Source organism: Columba livia, chromosome 1, assembly GCF_036013475.1.
Source record: "Columba livia isolate bColLiv1 breed racing homer chromosome 1, bColLiv1.pat.W.v2, whole genome shotgun sequence".
In the NCBI taxonomy this organism is placed as follows: domain Eukaryota; kingdom Metazoa; phylum Chordata; class Aves; order Columbiformes; family Columbidae; genus Columba; species Columba livia.
In genome coordinates, this window is record NC_088602.1 from 18,812,499 (window position 1) to 18,833,082 (window position 20,584).

At 38.0% G+C, this 20,584-nt stretch overlaps 1 protein-coding gene across 2 annotated transcripts in view; it reads left to right on the plus strand.

The window, feature by feature from the left end:
* The window catches only part of DDX10 (DEAD-box helicase 10), a 176,754-nt gene that overhangs the window by 23,778 nt on the left and 132,392 nt on the right, over positions 1–20,584 (plus strand). For both annotated transcript variants that reach the window (XM_065049019.1, XM_021286281.2), the window contains exons 10-12: positions 5,147–5,248; positions 12,195–12,282; positions 19,290–19,378. In XM_065049019.1, coding sequence (XP_064905091.1) covers positions 5,147–5,248; positions 12,195–12,282; positions 19,290–19,378 — 279 coding nt within the window. The remainder of the gene's footprint in view (positions 1–5,146; positions 5,249–12,194; positions 12,283–19,289; positions 19,379–20,584) is intronic.

Sequence of the window (20,584 nt, forward strand, 5' to 3'; positions counted from 1 at the left end):
ACACAATATAAAAATGGGCAAAACTGTTCCTCCCTACCTTCAAGTATGTTTAAAATATTGGCGTTTAAAAGGCTGAATGTTTCCAAAGTAGGTAAGCAAAAAGATTTACACTGCACCAATAGTTACCAGATATCTTTAAGTCACTTCGAGTTTATGAAGGCATCAGCTCTAAGAAATATTTTTAATGTTGCCTTTTTTTTTTTTCTTAATAATTTCCAAAAGGTGAGAAAGTATAGGTGTTTGGAAACCTCTGTCTCTTCTTGGTCCTTTTTTATGTGATTGTTTCTTTAGTTAGCTATAGTACTGTTTTCTCTGTGTAAAGGCTTTGCAAGACTTAATGTAAACATTGAATTAGTTTTTGTCTATAGATACCAAATCTAATGCTTGTTTTCTTTTTTGTGAATGATCTATGAAAAGTGCCTTTAGAATTACATCTCCTGACTTTGTACTTTCTGAAAAGGTAACTGACTCAGCATATAATGTCGTGGATGGGTGATTTACAGTCCTGCTTGCTGCAAAGTAGTGTTTAGATCACTTTTAAAGGAAAGTGTGACTTAACAGAGTCTGGCAAGGTTCACTCTCTTACTGCATGGAGGAAATATGCCAAGCAAAATTGGGTGAGAGTTGTTTTAGGGTGGTTTCTGTGGGAACAGGAGATGCAGAAGGGCAGAGGGAGGCCCTCCCGTTGTCACGAGGTTCAGAATGGACCCTCTTGCTTTCTAAACTCCTCCTCAGAGAGGAGCCCAGGTGACAGGATCCAAACCTAGTCCCAGACTTTGTCAGTGGTTCATGTCTAAGAGACATAGAGGGTAAAGGGAAAACAGATACAGGATTATATGTATTTATGGCCAAAGAATTATGTGTGCATGCCCGATTCTTTATATCGCTTGGCTAGGATTTCAAAGTTTCATCATTCTGCTTCTCCACCTGCTTACCTTCCCTTTTGGGGTCTGGTGCCAGGTCGCTATCAAACCTGAATCCCAGGTCTGTCAGAGCAAGCTCTCAGGTGTCAGAGTTCACTGGCAACAAGGATGGGATCCTGTGTCTCTTGAAGCAAGCTCTCAGGCATCAAAGCTCATAGAAATAAGTAATTTAATGGAGTAGTACAGCAGCAGGGTCGGCTCCAGCTGGGTGCCTTTGCAGAGGTGCTGAGCCAAGCACAGAATTCCCTGGGTAATTATACCCTTACAGACTATTTACCTGGCCCTTATGCGATGATTCAGTCCAATAGTAATATGTGAGTCTGGGGTCTTCTTGCTTCATACTGGACTCTTTCACTGTCTTCAGACAGGCCCTTGTTTTGTTTAGCTGCAGACACTGTTGATAGTCCGAAGCTGCTTCGTGTTGGACTTGAAAGTGTTGTTCTGTCTGAATGAGTCCTGTTTTGCTCAGTAAGGTACAAAACAGGCCTTATCTCGCAGGTGTTAGCCGCTTTGTTTTACTGAAGTTTGGTAAATATCAATGGAACTTTACAACATATTGTTAAAGGTTTCAGCAGATTTAGCTGTTAATTAATTCAAAGCAGACAGTGTATGAGAAATCACACAACTTTATAATTCTAAGTGATTAGCTTAAATAAGTACGCTTTAAATAGAATTAAACTATTGATATGAAACTTAAACTGGGCTGATCCAGTGATCTGTGATGAGTAGACCAGCACTGTCCTACAGCCATGCCCCTCTAGCAGAGAGAGCAATCAGGAGCTCTCCCAAGAGCTCACATTTATGGAATGAATTGGTTTGCTTGTAGTCACATTGTGTACAGTGGGAAAGGTCTGCACCAGACTCCTTGCACCCGCAACTTCTTGAGGTTCAACGTGCTGTTCTGTTGCCTTGTGTGTTTCCCAAAAGGAGTTCCTGGCCCGACTGCAGCTCAGGCCTTTACCCCCTCTGGAGCCAGGGCCAGAGTGCTGCTGGTTCGGTTAAGGGGCATCAAGTGCATCTGCCATGAATGTGTTTAGCACTGATAACACCAGAACACCTTTCAAGGGTCACATTGAAGACTTATGTGATCCTGCATCCTGCTTTGAGGGTGACCTCATGGGTACTGAGGAAAAGCTATAAAAGCAAATCTAATGCAAAATGATCTTTCTGGTACTGTGTCATTCCAGAGTTTGGGTTTGTGGTTTGCAGAGAGCATATCTGCACTCTTTAATCCATGTTGGGTATTTCTTCCACTGTTTGTGTGGCACTGGTCTTTCGTAGTGCTTTGGACACTGAATAAAATAAATACAATAAAGCAACAACTTAAGAATGTGAAGTCAGGCACTCCAGGATAAGAAATGCCAGAAGCAACAAAACTACAGAAATAATTTCATGCCTTTGACTAAATTTAAGGAATCTGCAAAAATTATCCTTTGTGGGTGTTTATATAGTGTGATCAAGACTTCTTTTTGTCTTCTTGGCAAATGAGGAAGATTCTTGTTAAGAGACTAAACAGACATTGTTTCCAGGTATTGGATCGTTCTCATAGCTCCTTTCGTAGTGTCTGTTTTGAAGAGAACAGCAGAGCTGTGCGTTATTCTGTGCTCTAAATTAGTGACTTTAGTATTGGCAGCAGTATTATTTCTGTCTTCCTGTCTGATACAAGCTTTGGGTAGATAAAAGAGAGTATTTTCATCCTTCTTTCCAACAGTGCTCTGAGAGATCAGGTTCTTTTGATGAAAAATTAGCTGCCTTGGGACTGTGATCATCAATTTTTGCCATAAAATGCAAAGTTCTCTAAGGTTCAGTGGCTTTCCAGGATTTCGTTGCTTGTTCAAGCAGTGATAGTGTTTGACATGCACCCACTTTGTGGAAATATCATCTGGAATTTGTCTGGGTTAAAATATATAGAGTTTTCTTCCAGGGTGCACTTGGTCTATGTAAGCAAGTCATTCTCAACCTTTATTATTATGTAAAGGGCCTGAACATTCATGGGATGTTTGGTCAGCAGTCACTTTTTTCCTTCTGTGCTGTTGGTAAAGATAATAAATTGCCTTCAACCAAGCATGTGGGTTGCTTTAGAACTCCTTTTTAGAGAAATTCTACAGGCTGATATTTCTGCATTAAGAACATTTTATGTCTACTAAATAAATAGCTTAAAATAAAGGTTTTGTGCAGTATCTCTCCCTGACCCACAACCCTAAAGAAGTATTTTTTTGGCACAAAGTCCAAAGTCCAAAGTCCAAAGTCTTACCATTTGTTTTGGTACTCTTACCAAAGCATATATAACCAGTAAATATACGTGGTGTTGGTGTGTGCCAGCTACTCTCCTCTTTGTATCAAGTTGATTTCCATGTAAAATTTCAAAATCTAGAATGTAAGTGTTGAAATCTAATGATGAAAACATTTATTAAATGTTTTAAAATTATCTTTAAAAGTCAGTCCCCAAACCCATCATGTATAGCACTGGGGAAAAAAAAAGGCATCCGAGAGTGTTTTGTTGTGATATTTCAAATTCACCAAATGAAAGCAGAGAGCTGTAATAAAAGCTGTCAGACTGTTGTAACTGCAGATTTAGTTGCTACTTGCATTGCTTACTATGCTGTGACAGATAGTGTTTATGGTTTTCAGACAGATCTGCGGTACTGTTTTTGCCAAGTGATAACTGTTTATACTTGGAGAAATGTGTGCTCCCTACATTCCATCTGAAATGATTTTTATCAGTTAATGGTATGATTCTTGTTTGGTGTGCCTGAGAACATCCGCTGAGCTCTCTCGCCTCCTACTGAGGAACACAGTGAACTTTGCTACAGAGAACAGAAAGGACAAACCAGATATGCTTAAGATGGATGACAAGTTTTACCAACATAGGAGAAAAAGACAAATATGACTGGAGTAGGAATCGAAACAAAGCCTGTTAGAGTAGTAAATAATTTGATATAAAATGACACATGAAAAACAACACAGTGAGTATTTACTGTTACAAATAAATGGTATGCTTGTAGTCACAGGAGCTTATGTACGGACTTACAATCTGCTGCTGCCTAGGGATTTCCCTGTGAGTAGTTCTTGGCAGTTAAAACTGCGCTCTGTAGTAACTTACCACTCTCTTATTTTGCTGTGTCCCACACATTGCTCTTATCCGTTGACTGTGAATTGGATTCTGTCCAATTTTGGCATATTTCGGAAATTTAGTTCAATTGGTGATTTTTATGTAGCGGAGGACTCTATGCAATATTTTGCTATCAATCTCTTCTTTTAAGAACTATTTGTAAATGCGAATGAAGAAATAATATCCATGTTAAAATAGAGATGGACTTAGTGCAGATAAGCTAACTCATCATTGTGACTTCTTCAGTAGGACTTAAAACCATTGTCTTATTGTTTACTAGTGCTGCTGAGTATTTTTTACCTTCCCATGAATGTCCTCAAGTTGCTAAATTTGCCAAAAGTAGGAACTGATATTTTGTTACAAAAAGGAAGTGAACATGAAGATGCTTCACGAATAAAATAGAACAATTTTTATTTCTTTCCCCAATCTTGAGTAATTACCAAGTCACTTTCATTTGATATAGCTGTTAAGAGCATTGACGAGTGAATACTAGGTACGTTCTTATGGAATCGGTCTGATTGTATTTTTCCTTTTATACTTAAAAACTGCTTCTATAAATCAGAGAACTCCTCTTTTTATGCTTTTCTTTCAGTGATGCCTCTCTGACCTGTTAGAAAAGTAATCTTTATTGAACGTGCAAGTAGGAGTTGTTTGGGATCAAGGCGCTTACCCTTTCCCAGTCTTTACCTTCTTTCGCTTGCAGGATGCGCAAAGGAGAATCAGCTCTTGTCAGGTATTGGGAACCACCTCTTGGTAAAGGATGAATGTAGGTAGGTCGGTGTAGCATCATCGCCTTTGGTCAAGTGCCATTTGATTACTACAGAAGTATTTATAATCTAGGGAAGAAAAGATCAACCGATCTAAATCAACATCTTAGTGCCAGATGTTTAGGGCTTTAGGCGTAGGTTTGAAATTGGCTCAAGTGGAGTTGTTGGCAAGTCCCTTAACTGCTTTGCCTTTTCCCTTTGTAAAGTGAGCATATTTGTCTGCTCTTCAGACTGCTTATAAGGAAGCAAATGTATATTCTCATTGGTTATTGAAAACATCAACAAAAATGAATTTTTTGCCTGTTTGCTTGAGGTCTCTCTTTTGTGGTTTTTCCCTTGTTCAGATACAAAGAAGGTGGTGAAGCTTTGTTAGTATTGCTTCCCTCAGAAGAAAAAGGCATGGTGGAACAGCTGGCACAGAGGAAAGTACCTGTCACTGAAATCAAGTAAGTGACTAATGACTTGTCTGTTATTCAGCCTTCTTTCTACAGGAATAATGTCTGATGAGTCTGTGACAATGCTGGTAAAGTGCTTGAATTGCCTGGAGCTGGACAAACAAGGGAGGTTTTTATAGTGTTGTAGAAGGTAAAGACCTTGAGAGGTTACCTATTCCATCCCCTTTCCCAAAGGCAGGATCAGCTGCATAAATCATTCTTATCAGGTGCTTATCTAACTTGCCAGTGAATGTCTTCACAATTTCCTGAAGCGATCTCATCTCTACTCAACAGTTTCTGCCATTAAGGCTTTTGCTTCAAGTGTCTGATAAGTCTTGTAAGTGAAAAATTTCTTTTGTCCTGTGCCAAGAATATATGGAAACTTAACTGTTCTCTTGCAACCACTTTTTGTGTAATTGAACATCATCATGCTATCTCTCTCTTTTCTTTTGCAGATTAAACAATTACAATTTCTTTAATCTGTCCTGTATGTTTTTATACTTTTTATCATTCTCGTTTCATTAGCTGTCTTTTCTTTAGCTCTAGACTATTTCTCTGATTTGTCATGATCTTTTTGGATAAGTTAGTTGAAGAACAGGGAATAGAAGATATGGCTAAATGGTTATTTTACATGCTGGAGAGTGTATTCCAGTGTAGACCTGTAGAATCTGTTATCTGTACAGAAGAGAACTGATTTTGAAAGGGTTGCAGATGCATGTAGTGATACCATGTAAAAACAAAAAAGCACTTGTATTTCCAACTTCTATTAAATGCAGAGTAATGAACATGCAGGGAAGACAAAAAAATGCCAAACCTGAACTGTAAAAATAATAGAAAAAAAAGTACACCACTAAAAATAATTGGTGCTAATTTTTTAATTAGCAGCTATAGGTAGGAAGGAGTTTGTTGTTCTTTGAGCATTCAGTCTAATGCTAAATGAAAAAAGGAAACAGAATGTAAAAGAAATATGGAAGAAGAATTGGAAGCAAACTAGAAAATATTGTATGAACCTGATTCCGTTTTGAATACTTCCATAGTTCAGGTTGCACCATGCCAAAGATCATAGAGTGGAGCTACAATAAAGCCAGAGGGTTGCAAGGTAGAAAAGTAAGTTCCTGTACAAGTGGGTATGAGCAAGGCAGGAATCTCTTTGAAAAGCTGTGGTTGGAAAGTGAAGATACGTATCTCTAAGCAAAGAAGATAATTAACTGTATGCACAAAATGTTTGGGGATAATGGTTTTTGAGAAGAAATCAAAATAGGATGAAACTTTAAGTGGTTATTATTACCTCATTGCTTAAACTTCTAGATCTGCTCAAAATTAACTGTACTGTATTCTTTGAATTATAGTGTAACAAAGGGTGGTAAGAAATTGCCACTACTTATATGGCTATCTGTTCTTTTTGTTACACTTCCTATATATGTTTATGTCAAAACTTGAGTTAAGAAATGAAGTGAACACATACTTTAGGACTTGTCATTGTTAAAATCTAATAAATGAGAATCTTTTTCATGTAATTAGCTTTTTCTATTGTAAATTCAATAATAGGTTGCATTAAAGTAAGGGTTTTTTAATAAGATTTTTATTTTAACCCCAGAATGTATTATTTTACAAAGCCACTTGTGTAACATTTTTAACTGGAGTCATTATAAGCAAAGTTGGGGCTTTTGATTGTTAAGATATGTTGATAATCTACCCTGAGAACCTGTTGTTCAATCTGCAAAATATACCATATTGGTATTTGTAAGATCTTAAGGGGAATGCTTTAACTTAGAACTTGTCTACCTAGTGTGGCTCAGTCTTAAGTGGTTTAGCATCATACTTCTAAGAGACTAACTAAAATCCTTGACAAAATTATTGTAATTACTTATGGATTGCAAACCAATTTAATCCTAAAAGTTTTTAACTACAGATTTTCTCAGGTTGTTTACTTCTAGCTGGTTTCCCAATTAATACAGCCCTGGTGTGTTTTGGCAGTTGATAAATTATTAAAGAAGTTCCATCAACCCATGGATCATGTTCCAGGTCTTCTGTTGAAGTCTTCTCGTGACGTTTGTGCATATTTGCCTAATTATAGATTCTCAAGAATTGCTTTAACTTGTGAGGTAGAAAGTAATGAACATTGCTTTCTGCCCACAGAGTCTAACTCTTCAAACTTCTCAAATCCATTCTGAAAGCTTTTCATTTTGAAAACATCACTGTCATTTAAAGTGTGTGTTTTGCTGTTCTTGTGGACCTGTTGTCTTGCGTAGGGATCACAAGAACTGGTTTTCTGTTACTTTCCTTGTTTTGTATTTTCTGACTTAAAAAGACCTCTTAACATTTATTTCATTTAGACAGAGCTTTTAAAACAGTTCTGTAATTTGAAAGCAGAGAGGGGGGAAAAACTGTTTTCTTTTCCTGAATCTCTATTCAAAAGGCCAGCGTTTGGTGGGCTATTTTCCTAATTTTCAGTTTTAAACGTGAGCTCCCTGTAGAGCCTGTTAGTGTGCCCTTCCTTGCTAATCAGCACAAGCTGCCAATTTACAGGTAGTGCTTTTAACAATACATCTCTTTTTCATTGTTCAAACACAGCAAGAGAAAATGCAAAGTATGCAATAACAAATTTTGTATTTTAGAACATTCAAATGTGGGAAAAAGCTACCCTGAAGGTATAACATGTTTATAAGGAGTCTATAATTTCAAAGTTTTAGGTGCAGGCTATGAACTAAAAATATTGTTGATAATGCCTTGAGACTACTTCATGGCATCCAGTTTTGTTGAGTAACAAGATAAGAGCTGCTTCCTAAGGGGTTCTCATAACAATTTGGTATCTACAAAGTTTTACCAAAGGAAGTGCAAGTATATAGATACTCTCAATGTAATATTGCTTGCTTTAATATTATGGCAAAAATGTGGTTCTTGAAGAAAACAAAAACAAGAAAACAGTGGAGAATACTTGGAAATGTGTTTCACATGTATTAATACTAGGGAATCCATCAAGAGTTGCTGCCTTCCAACTACCATGGTTACTGTGGGACAATTCACTGGTGTCACTGAGCAGCGTGGGTACCTGCTGGTCTGTGATGTGCTGGTGTGATGCTGGCAGCCCTGAGGAGCCTTCCTGGGCTCCCCGCTCCTCCTCCTCCTCCCTCCAGCCTCCCAGGGCATCCCCTGGAACCCCAAGGAGCCACATTTGGGCTGAGGGCACAGAGCAAAACCTGCTGATGCTTGGAAGTTGAGGGGAATGTGGAAACTGTGTTGCTGCAGCACAGTCTTTTTGAAGGTTGTTGAGATTTTTTGTTTAAATTCTGCTTTGGAGAGGATGGGGAAGAGTATCTAGTTAAAGCAGTGTGTGTACCCTGGTGTTAAAAATGGGAATGAGAGGAAGGCAGAGAGTATCGAGCAGCGAATTTGGAGATTGCTGTCTGATCAGTTTGTAAGACCAAGCAAGCTGATTTCATATTTATGTCATTGCACAGTCAATTTATACAACTGCTAGACAAAACAACAGTTTCAAAAAGTTATACTGCTCCTTAAATGTGAGATTTTTTACTCACAGAATAAGAAAAGAAAGAAACAGCCTAGTTAGAATCACAGACAATGTCATAAAATCCTCTTCTAGTCTTTGCATAGTTGGTTCTAGCTCACTGGTTCTAAGCTGCTTAGGCAAGTTTATAAATTATGATAATTCGTTTAAGTGTTTAGATATAAGATTTGTTTCTCTCTCCAAATAGTCACATGCATGTAATTATTGTAGAATTTTATTTGTTCAGAAAGAAATAACTTGCAAACCCATTAAAACTAAATCCCAGTTTAACAATGAGCAGCTTCCTTATTTTTGGATTCCCAGCACGAGATGGAGACGACAGTGAGTGGTAATCATGACACAGTGTTAGAGATGAGAAAATCCAATATTGTGGCTCTGCTGTGTTGCAGATCTACTGATTCATTAAAAGCACATAACCTCAAAATGTGATCAAGGCACCAAATTCCTGGTTGACATTGCTTAGGTTTACACCATGTTATCTTGCCATGCTTTTATCTTGTGTTTTTTGACTTTTTCAAACTCTTTTCTTGCAAATTTCAACAAAATCACTCAACCTAAAATTTATGTGCAGTCAACAAAATGCTGTTCTATCTTCTCCGAGATTATTCTCCATTATGCTTAGAGCCCCAAGGATGTATTGTCTCCCATAAACAATGAATCTTATTCCCACAATAATAATGAAAATAATGAGTAAAGTGGGCCCAGGTAAGAACTGGAACTTGGTTTTGCATTTTGAAGTTGACAGTGACAACAGTGAGTAGTTGTTGGTCCCAAACTACTCTGAGTGCAGCTCCAAGGCCAGTTTTGCATTTACTTGAAGATTTAATGTAGAACATGTTTCCCAAACTTATGAAAATGTGCAACTGCAAGACGCTTTGCTGATGTCAGATATGGTACCTCCCATTTCTTTCCTATTCTTAAAGCTTGCCAATCCTGCTTTGAGGGATAATCAAACTGATTAGTCGTGTTTTGCTTCTGACTAAGATATTTTGGCCATTGTATACTTGCTTATTTTCTCTACGTGTTAAAAATTGTTTTTCAGTATCAAGAAAAAAAGTTAATAATTTAATTTATTCCCTTTTTTGCCCCTTTTGAAGACGAGCACTGTGTTTACCTGCCCTGTCTCATACATTTTTATCCATCTTGGATAAATTCTCAAGAACAAAATCGTAGAATCATTTTGGTTCAAAGAGACCCTCAAGATCATAGAGTCCAACCATTAACTTAACTCTGGCACTAAACCACGTCCCTAAGAATGTCATCTACACGTTTTTTTAAATACCTCCAGGGATGGTGACTCAACCACTTCCCTGGGCAGCCTCTTTGAGTGCCTGACAACCTCTTCCATGAACAAATTTTTCCTAATCTGAACCTCTCTTGGCAGAACTTCAGGCCATTTCCTCTCATCCTAGATAGATACAACTATGACTCAAAAGTGCTCTGACTTTCCCTCTAGTTGCTATGGAGCAAATTTCTTCTGACCCAGCTGATTTATCTGCGTAACTGTTATCCCGTGATTGCAATTCTCATGTGAGCTTGGACTCTGCTGTAGCTGTTGTTATAATAGTTGTGTGATTGCAGCTGCCACTTTGAGTGAAGACAAGGGAAAAAAGGCACTGGCTTATTTGAGTGCCTTGACGTCATCTCTTAGTAGCTTTTCCATAACGTAACAGCAATCCAACACGTCTCTGAGATGTCGTACTACTGGTGTTCATATTAATTTTTTTTCTTTGTTCCTGCTCTCCCTTTACTTTTTGTATCTCATTTTGTGCTTGTAAATCTTACATTATCCCAGTGCATTTGTGCTGGTTTTATACTTCAGTTCTACTTCAAACTTTGTTCTTGAGTTTCATGTCACTGTAAACATGTTGTTCTTCCTCTGGTCTTTCCTCTGCAGTGAACTGCTATGCTTTGTGTTTCTATCTTCTAATACAATTTGGTATTAAGCAAGCCACTGCTTTTATTTTGCTGTTCTATCATTTTTTCACTGTTTGGATCATAAATAATTTCATTGTCACCTTCTCAACCTTGTTTTATAGAATAAAATCTGGAAGAGCCTTCTCTCTATTTACTTTTTCTATCTTTGGTATCCTGTATGCATTCAGTCCTGCATTGCATTTCAAAGAATTGCTGGTCAGTTTGTTCCCCACTGAATTTTTCATGCCTTCTCTTTTCTTTCTTATGTCTTTACACTTTCCAAGTAAATTACGCGCTGTCTTGAAACTGAAACTCAGCTTTTTGATCTTTCACTAAAACTGCAGCTAAATAGCTTTTGTGTGCACTAGAGTTTTCTACTGACTGTATCTGTCAGAGATAAGAAATTGCAGCAGTGAGAGAATAAAGCTCAATGCCTTTAGAAACTATTCTTTAATACCCTTCAACCCCTTGCTTAATTGCTGCTTTTATATTTATTAAGAATAATAGATGATCATCATGGCTTATGTTACAAAAAATGTCTGTAAAAATGTTTCCTGCCTAATATTTTAATCAGTCATGTCTTTTAGACTGACTTACTGCTATGTGAAGAGCCCTGCCTTTGATTCTTCTTTTTTTCTTGACTTCCTTTAGCAAAGGCTGTGTTTTGTTGTACAGTATGGAATGACATGGCACACAGCAGCTAGAACCAGATTAAGAAATCTGGTACTTGTGCGTCCCATTTGACCTCTACTTGAGAGGTAACCTCCTACCATGTTTGGTAGGTTGTGAGATACACTTGTGTGGGACTAGCAGATCAAACCCAGAAGTAGATAAGAAAAGATCTGGGCAAATACACCTGGAATAGTGTAGGTACCACTGGAATAAGTACAAAAATCCAGAGTCTGGGAGAGGACTTGCATGCCTTCTTACTAGGTTTAGTGGCATTTTCTATGAGAGTCACTGTTTTTTATTCACCTGATCAGTATCTTGAGGAGCTTTCAAATCTCTTTGTTCCCAATGTCCTTTACTTTTGCTTATCTGGCTCTAAGAAAGAAGTTCTTAAATTTTGCTGTTCCCAGGGCCGTGGATCTTATTTAAGCTTTCAAAAATGCTTATGAAGACTGCTATCTCAGTATAAAGTAGTACTGTGATTCATTATACTTCTTCCATATTTTTAATAGCATTTTTATAAATTCAAGAAGCTCTTTACTGCTGATTTTGGCTTTGCTTTGAAAGAATTTCTGTCATTTTCACTGAAAATTGTCTCTGGATAAAAAGTCTGAGCTTCCATTTGTCTTTCTGTATTATCTGTATTATATGTTTGAGGAGTGTATGCTTCATCCTCAATATGGCTCCATTTTAAGCTGTTTCAGAGTGGTAAGACCCTTAGGCATATTAAATCAATGCAAAAGACATGAAGCTACTCCTGAAAACTTAATAGGTGCTTATTTTTGCATGTTCTAATAAGTAAAGATAATTTTATTTTATTATTATTATTTTTTTTTAAATTAGGATTAACCCTGAAAAACTTACGGACATCCAAAAGAGGTTGCAAGCTTTCTTAGCTCAAGATCAGGAGTTAAAAGACAAAGCTCAAAGGGTAAGTCATCTGTGGCACTTGAATAGAACTGCTACTGGAATAACTGACCTACTCATATATACCTTAGCAGCAGTGTTTGGAACTGCTAAATTGTTCTGATTTTTAAGCTTTAAAGCGTGGCATCAGTGGAAACAATAATCGTGTTTAGCAGTTGGTGGTGAGTTTGCCTGTGAGTTGATGTGGGCTCTTGACCTGAATGCCTGACCTACTGCTGCCATGCCAAAGTGTTGGCATAGGTGAGGACACACTTATTTTAGAGTCTTGGGTATGAAAGTAATTTTTGATTTAGTGGTCACTACATTTTAGCTGTTTGAGGTTTTTTTACTGTTTTGTTTGAGGCTTTTCCAGCTGTTTGATACCTGAACATGGGGAGAAGTAACCCCATACACTAGTACAGGCTGGGACCAAATAGCTGGAAGGCAACTTTGCAGAAAAGGACCTGGGGCAGCAGGTTGTCCTAATGGACAACAGGCTGAACATGAGCCAACAATGTGCCTTTGCAGCAAAGAAGGCCACTGGGTGGCATCAGGGAGAGCATTGCTCACAGGTCAAGGGAGGTAATCTTTCCCTTCCCCTCTACTGAGCCCTGTAGAGAGGCACATCTGGAGTGCAAAGCTTGATCATGGGCTTCCAGTACAAGAAAGACGTGGGCACAGAATTGTTTTGGTTGGAAGAGACCCTCAGGATCATCAAGTCCAACCATAACATAACTCTAGCACTAAACCATGTCCATAAGAACCTACTAGAGGCAAGACCAATGAAGAACTTGGAGTGTATCTCCTGTATTAGGAAAGAAGTGTAAATTAGATGGAGCCAGAGTCTTCTGAGTGGTGCCCAGTGACAGGAGAAGAGACAAGAAAGATGTTTTATCGTGAGGGTGGTTGAACACTGACTGGAACAGGGTGCACAGAGAGGCTGTGCAGTCTCTGTTGCTGGATATTAAATCTGGGCACGTTCCTGAGCAGCCTGCTCTGGTTGACCTTCCTTTAAGCAGGGCTTTGGAATAGACGATCTCCAGAGTTTCCCTTCGACTTCAACTATTCTGTGATTCTGTAAAGCATAAGGCTGTTAAATCAGTACAAATATGTCTTTTTTCATCATGTATCCTTGCTAGCACAGTGGAGAGTAGGGCTGTGTACTGTTTTCAGTTCAGTAACCCTTTTGATTGAAGGGGATGGGTAAATTGTTAGTTCTTCTTGAGAGGATTTTTCTTGCGGAGCTGGTACAGAACTTACTGAAATAATAATAATAATAATAATAATAATAATAATAATAATAAATGGTTACGGAGAAGTAGCCAATCTCATTTCTTGGCTTAAAAACTTTAAAAAAGTGAAACCATGTAGGCCTCACCTGCCCACTTAATCAATTTTTGTTGTCCTTTCTCAGTGGTAAAATCCAATGCATTGAAACATGCATTTTAGCTTTCATTTGGATTTAAAGGAGAAGCAAAATATCTTACACTAGCTCTTCCAGGTATGATGGTAAAGTGTATGAAGAGGATTTCTTTGCTGTGCTGATTAATGTTGGGGGACTCCATTAAAAATACATGAATTCCACCAAGATTTTAGCAGGTTTGAGGGAGGTAGGAAAACTTAAAATAACTGTGTGGGTTCCTGGACCAGAGTGAGGTAGTTGTAAAAGATACTTGCCAGGGAAGATGGCCTGTGAAACATCTCTGGGCATCACACTGCCTCTTCTTGCTGTCACTAGACACATTTGCTGACCTTTCTCTGGTTTTGTAATATCTTTAGGCTGTGACCCCTTTGGGATAGAGCTTACTACTTGTGTTATTGAAGCGCTGCAGTATGTTGGTTTTCTGAGGCTTGTTTGTCTGTTTTTAAACAGTGGAGATATCGTGAGCCTACAAATTCTGTAGTTGTGCCAAGTGTCTTCCAAACTATGCAAAATCAGGGGTTCAAATTGAGATGTGGGAAAACAAGATGATTAGTAGTAAAATAAGAAAATATTTTCGGTAACTTTTTTTTTTAATACATGTAGGTCAAATTTATAGAGCACTACCAAAGGCCATATGATCAGAAATCCATAAATGACAAAGCCTGAGAAATAAAAGTTCTACCTAAGGAGAAGATTGCTGGAATTCTGGATTAGTGTAACTAACCTTCTATTTGTCTGAGCTGGCATGGGGATTTATGACACCTGAATATATTCTGGTAAACCTGAGTGACAGGGTAAAATGAAAAGGGGATTGTGAATGCTTAAAGATAGAGTAGGAGTTGTAGCCTTTTTGCTGAACTCAGATGTAAAATGAGACAAGTTGCAATAGTTAAAACTCTGAAGGAGAGGTTCATCTTGCCTGTCTTTAGATGTCCTGTGTGAGCTGCTCTGCCTGAGCTTTCATTGACAGCTGATAGAGAGGAATAGGCACTTCTAGGATGCATCCTGATGTAGATATTAATACCTTAAAAAGACTTTGGGGTGGATGAATGGGGGTTTCTTTGCGTGATGTGACCTTGCTTGAATGCCTGCAGTAAAGACACTTACTGGGTCAGAGGAATCTCATTCTTACTTTCCTGAACAAGGAGTATTAAATCAGAGTGCGTAAGGAAGTCAGTGGCAGCTTTGTGAAGAAATGTGAAAGGCAGTGTTCAAGGGGCTACTTTTAAAACTATTTTTGGCATTTAGGTATCCCAGGTTTTTGTAGTGCACAAAGTGTTTGTGTTAGAAGTGACAGAGCATCTGGTTGGGGGAAGATAAGAGTAGGAGGAAGCGAACATCTTCTTAATTGGAATAAAAATACTATCAAACTTCTTTCTTTCTGGCCTTGGCCTTTTAAGATCTCTTACAAGGCAGAGAAAGATCTGAATTGGGCAAAAGAAAGTAATGATAAAGTTTAAAAATAGCATGAGAGTAAATTTGAACATGGGCTGCCTGTCAATATTACAGATAAAAATTAAATTAATTTTGAATTTTTTAAAATTGCCATTGCCTTTCAAGCTATTTTTGTTGCAGTTTTTAGTTTATGAGTAGCAATGCAGTGTCATCTTGCAGACAAACTGTAGGTACATTCAGTTTTTTAAAATCTTGAAGCATGGACAAGTGGTTTATCCCAGAACTATCCCTCCTTAATAAGATTTAAGGATGAGTGTTCAGACATACTATACAAATATATCTCAGTAGTCTTACATATCAATGTGAATAAAACAATAAAAATAATGCAAATGAAATCCTGGCCTTGGGTCCTTATCTGAAGTGCTGGATTTTTCAGACATGGTTCTTGTGCTGTCTAGCCTGTCTGTTGCAAGCTGCCAAATTCTTGATATTTGTAAGAAAGAACTTCCCTCCGTGAGTGGATCAGATAGCAGTGAAACAGCTCAGCTACGCACTGAAGTTCATGTGAGATGTAGTTTGCTGTGTTGAGGGCATGAGGTCTAAGTGATTCTCTGAGCTTCTCGATTTACTTCAAGATGCTTTTACTTTGTTTAAAAAATGAAAAAGGAAATTCTTGATTACTAATTGCTTCAGCAAACTTCATCATTCATTTGATAGGACATGGTCCCTGTGCTGTTGCTTGGAAAGACCGAGGGTGAATCAGGCTGGGGCTCCTTTGAAACTTTGCAGTTCCTCTTGTGGACTGTTGCTGCCTTTTGACATTTCTTGTAATTTTAATATTTTATATGTTGATTCCTCCAATTGTGAAAAGCAGCTAAAAAAAGAATGTGTTTTTCTTGCTAGTTTGAATGTTACTGTATAGGGGGTGTTGGGACACTGAAGTGACGTCTGTCTTGAATTCTTCATCGTACCCGCAGGGACGTGCAGGCTGTTTATAGCCTGAGACTCCCAGCACACCCTGGTACTTTGAATTCTGTCAAAACATCACACAAGTTGAATTGCATGTGTTTTCATATTTAAAACAATTATTAAAGAAATACATCAATAACTCAGAAATTAAATATAGCAGATCAGTACAACATAGTTCTTGTGGCCTTATTTTTTTCTAGTACAATGATCTCAGGTGGTTTTGGGGCCTTAGCTACTATTGCAATAGAACCATAATATGTTTCTGATGCCCAACGTTAACATTTTCCATAATGGTATAAATTAAGTTCATACAATATTTTTGTAATGTTCAGTTATTTAAAAAACCCTTGAAAGTGATATCAGAACAGCAGAAATAGTGGTGAACAACAGCAGCTGATAAAAGAGCAAGAACAAAGTTCAGGCAGACTTGTTGTGCCTGAGCTGTCCAGTGTGTGTGTGCCCAGAGGGACCAACTCTTAGGAGAGTGGAAAAAAATCCAAGAGAGGTGACAGTGTTTTAGAAGGAGGTTGAAGTGAAGGTGCTGAAATCAAATAACAGTCAAAGGAGTAATTTGTTCTTTCTGTATTTAATTTCTCTTTTTGTGAAGTAGAACAACTCTTCTATGCTATATGTAACTTTTCTAGTTTGGGTGTAAACACTTGGAGTAGGGATTATCTATTACTGGAACTGTTCAAAATGCCTAAAATAATAGAGAATGAGGTCAGCTGAAGACTTTTATCATAATTGTATTAGTATTGAATAATCTTTGAATCATCTTACCATAATTAGATGCCCATTTCTTTGAATATAGAGCAATACCGTTCTGTACCCAGTCCATGACAAACTTGAAAAATTGTTTGAGTCTTAGTGGGCTGAACCCTGTTGACAGCTGGTAGATGTGAGCTAGAATGTCTGGCATTTATTTGATGGTTCATTGTAGGACCTGAGACATGTGCCAGAGGGGTGTTCTTTCTGTCCCTTATTTATCATTTGTTAATTTCTAGACCATGTGTACCAAAGACATACTAGTCAAGTAAGTCACAGAATCGCAGAATGTCAGGGATTGGAAGGGACCTCGAAAGACCATCCAGTCCAGTCCCCCTGCTGGAGCAGGAACACCCAGATGAGGTTACACAGGAATGTGTCCAGGCAGGTTTTGAATGTCTCCAGAGAAGGAAACTCCACAACCCCCCTGGGCAGCCTGTTTCAGTGTCTGTCATCCTCACTGAGAAGAAGTTTCTTCTCATATTTAGGTGGAACCTCCTGTGTTCTAGTTTATACCCATTGCCCCTTGTCTTATCGTTGGCTGTCACTGAGAAGAGCCTGGCTCCATCCTTGTGACACTCACCCTTTACATATTTATAAACATTAATGAGGTCACCCCTCAGTCTCCTCTTCTCCAAGCTAAAGAGACCCAGCTCCCTCAGCCTTTCCTCATAAGGGAGATGCTCCACTCCCTTAATCATCTTTGTTGCTCTGTGCTGGACTCTTCCCAGCAGTTCCCTGTCCTTCTGGAACAGAACTGGATGGCAATACAGGTTTATAGGTTATCCAAAAGGCAGAATGAGATTCCTGCCTTGTGGGATGTAGCGACTCAGAGATCTTCAGATCTGTTGATGTTGTGACTCTCGGATTCACAGGAAAGATAGTTTTTGTTTAACCTGCTTCCTTCCATCTGCCACTACGGAAAAGTAAGATGCTCTGTCATTTATTTTTGTCACTGCTTGCTAGACAGCAATAGATTAATGAGATCAGTCAAATTTGAAGCCTTTTCCTAAAGGATTTAGATATCTTTGTAAATTGATTCATAATTTAATGTGAGCAGGCGTTTCATTCCACGCATGTTCCGTTCCACACTTCGTTCTCGGTAGCAGCTGTATGGATTGTGCTGGCACCTTCCACTGCTGAAATTAATTGAAAGACATAATCTGGACAGGAAACTTTACCCCAAAACTCAGCATTTGGAAAATAAGCAAAATTTACTTCTGTAGTGAGGTGTTGGGCAGCTTGAAAAATATATCTCTTAGCTCTACATATCTTAAAATGAATAGTTGTTATTCAGTTTGCCATGGGGAGAAGTATGACATTATGACATTGCCTAATTTACTGTCTCATCTTTTCACATCTGGAAATATTTTTTCTCTTATATGCCTTTATAGAATACCAATAAGAGATTGATCCTCCTAACTGTTGGACCTTTCCTACCTGTATCTCAGGTTAACAAGAAATATATATATATTTTAAATTCCACATGAATTAATACAGTAATTTTCTCCAGCAGGTGACTGTGCATAGCAGAACAAGGGTGTGATTGTAGTATGCTTAAAAATAACACTGTGAGTTTAATTTGCTATTGTTCCTAGTGTTTGCTTGTTTAAGCCTTGTGGTAGGAGTTTTGGCATGTTTTAGAAATTAGGTTGTAAACAGCAGAATTCCAAGGGTCTTTTTTGATACTTAAGATATTCTAGTATTTATGCTTCCGATGATAGGCAGAAATAGACTATGTATAAAAGAAACTTGAGGAAAATAAGAGTTTTTCCTTTTGGGAAGGATGAAGGGAAAATACAACACAAGATTAAGTTATTCTGTTAGGCATTGCTTCCAGTGTTCTTGGTGTAGGTCTGGGATTAATTGAAACTTCTACCTTGAACTGCACTTAGTGAATGTTGTGTAGTGAATTTGTTGTTCAGCTGAGTCGCGTTCACCGACAGCGTGTGTGTGTGATGAGCTGGTGGCAGATGCGGGGCAATGTGAGTTATCCTGGGTCACAGTGGAAGGCAGCTGCATCGACTTGAATCACTTTCTGTTAATGGCTAAAGTTGTAAGGACACCTCAGGGTGGTAGAAGCACAGTCTGTTCTTGCTTCCACTAATTCAGGTGTCAGAATAGCAGAGCAACATTCATGAAAGCTGGGAGAAAAAAAAAAATGAATCAGTGATGTTTCCTTCTGAGTAATTTGCCATGTTTTCTTTCTAGCAAAAATAACATGACATACCACTGGGAAATTCAGCCAACTAATGTGCATTTAATGGAATATTTGAATACTTGAAGTCACATCACTTCTGTAGTATAGATAAATTTTGGCTGATGGGTATTGGGTAGAAGAATTTCAGTCTGAAATCGGTGTTAGATCACTTAAGAGTGGAATTATATTTTCTGTTTAGAGCAACAATGTAATGTTAGTTTAATGTGTTGGTAATTTAATGGTTTGGTTTTTTTTGTTAAATACTTTTTTTTTCTTTCAGTGTTTTGTATCCTACTTGCGTTCTGTTTACCTAATGAAGAATAAGGAAGTATTTGATGTTTTCAAATTACCTCTAGCAGAATATGCACTGTAAGTATGACTGACTTGGAAAGTGAAAATGGTATAGTGAGAAGTGCGGTGTGTGATAGCTTTAAACAGCTCTTTTGTCTATATTAACACGCAGAATTGGACATTCTTGTAATGTATTTACAGTTTCACATTTATGCTGTACTTTTGTATATTTTCAAAGACATTCTGAACAGAAATTACGTATAAAACCAATATCTCTATGAAGAGAACTCATACGGCAGAAGTTACGTATACTGTATACATAGAGGACAAAATTTGTGAAGTAAAACAATAGAGTACAATAGTTCTTATTTTTTTCTAATTCATATTTGCCTTTCAGCCTCATATTTAAATGCCAACCTGTAAAGTGTATCATTTAAAAAGAAATTGGAGTATCTAAATATAGTATGTTGCAATCTCTTTTGAGTGTGACTGGGACACTGCTTCTTGGACATAAATTACTTTTCGGAAGATCCAGTGCACTTGGTAGGAATGAACCATCTGCACTGGACTGAATAGCATCTATTTTGCTATGTCTGCTTTTGTACATTTATGTGAATCATTCCTCGTTTTGTATGAGAGGGAAATTAATTTTGACAGGTTGACTTTACAGATGAAAGCCATCTGAGATTGTTTTAACTTGTGAAGTTTTTGAATAATCTCATGGGGCATAGGAAAGTCAGAAGGGAGCAGTAAGGTGCTCAAAGATGCATGGTAAATTAATTTTACATCTCTAGAATTTCATACAGAGAAGATTTAAGTCTTCAAACTTGTCAGCACGTGGCATAATGAACTAAAATGTGACAAATTACTAGACTGTTGTCAAGGGTTAAGATTGCGGGGTGACAATAAAACCCTGGCAGATGTATTGTTAACCCCCTCTTCCCTCCCCACTTCCCCCTTTTTGCCCCTCCCTCTCCCCCCTTCCCACTCAGGACAGGCGATTGGGAGGGAAAGAAGGACAGAGAGAAGAGACTTGGAAAAATTAACAATGTTTTACTAATGCTACTAATAAGAATAGAGAAAATAATACAAAATATACAAAACCAATCTTGAAAGTCTCAGCAACTGCAGAGCCGGCAACTAAAGTCCTGGATTGGACTCTGCAGCCAACCGGAGCTGGATTCAGTCTCTCACTAGGCCTCAGTTCGCAGGGATGACTAGCAAGGTCCTCTCCTAATGTCGGCCATAAGCAGAAGGGAAAAAGCAAAGGCAAAAGGGAAAAAG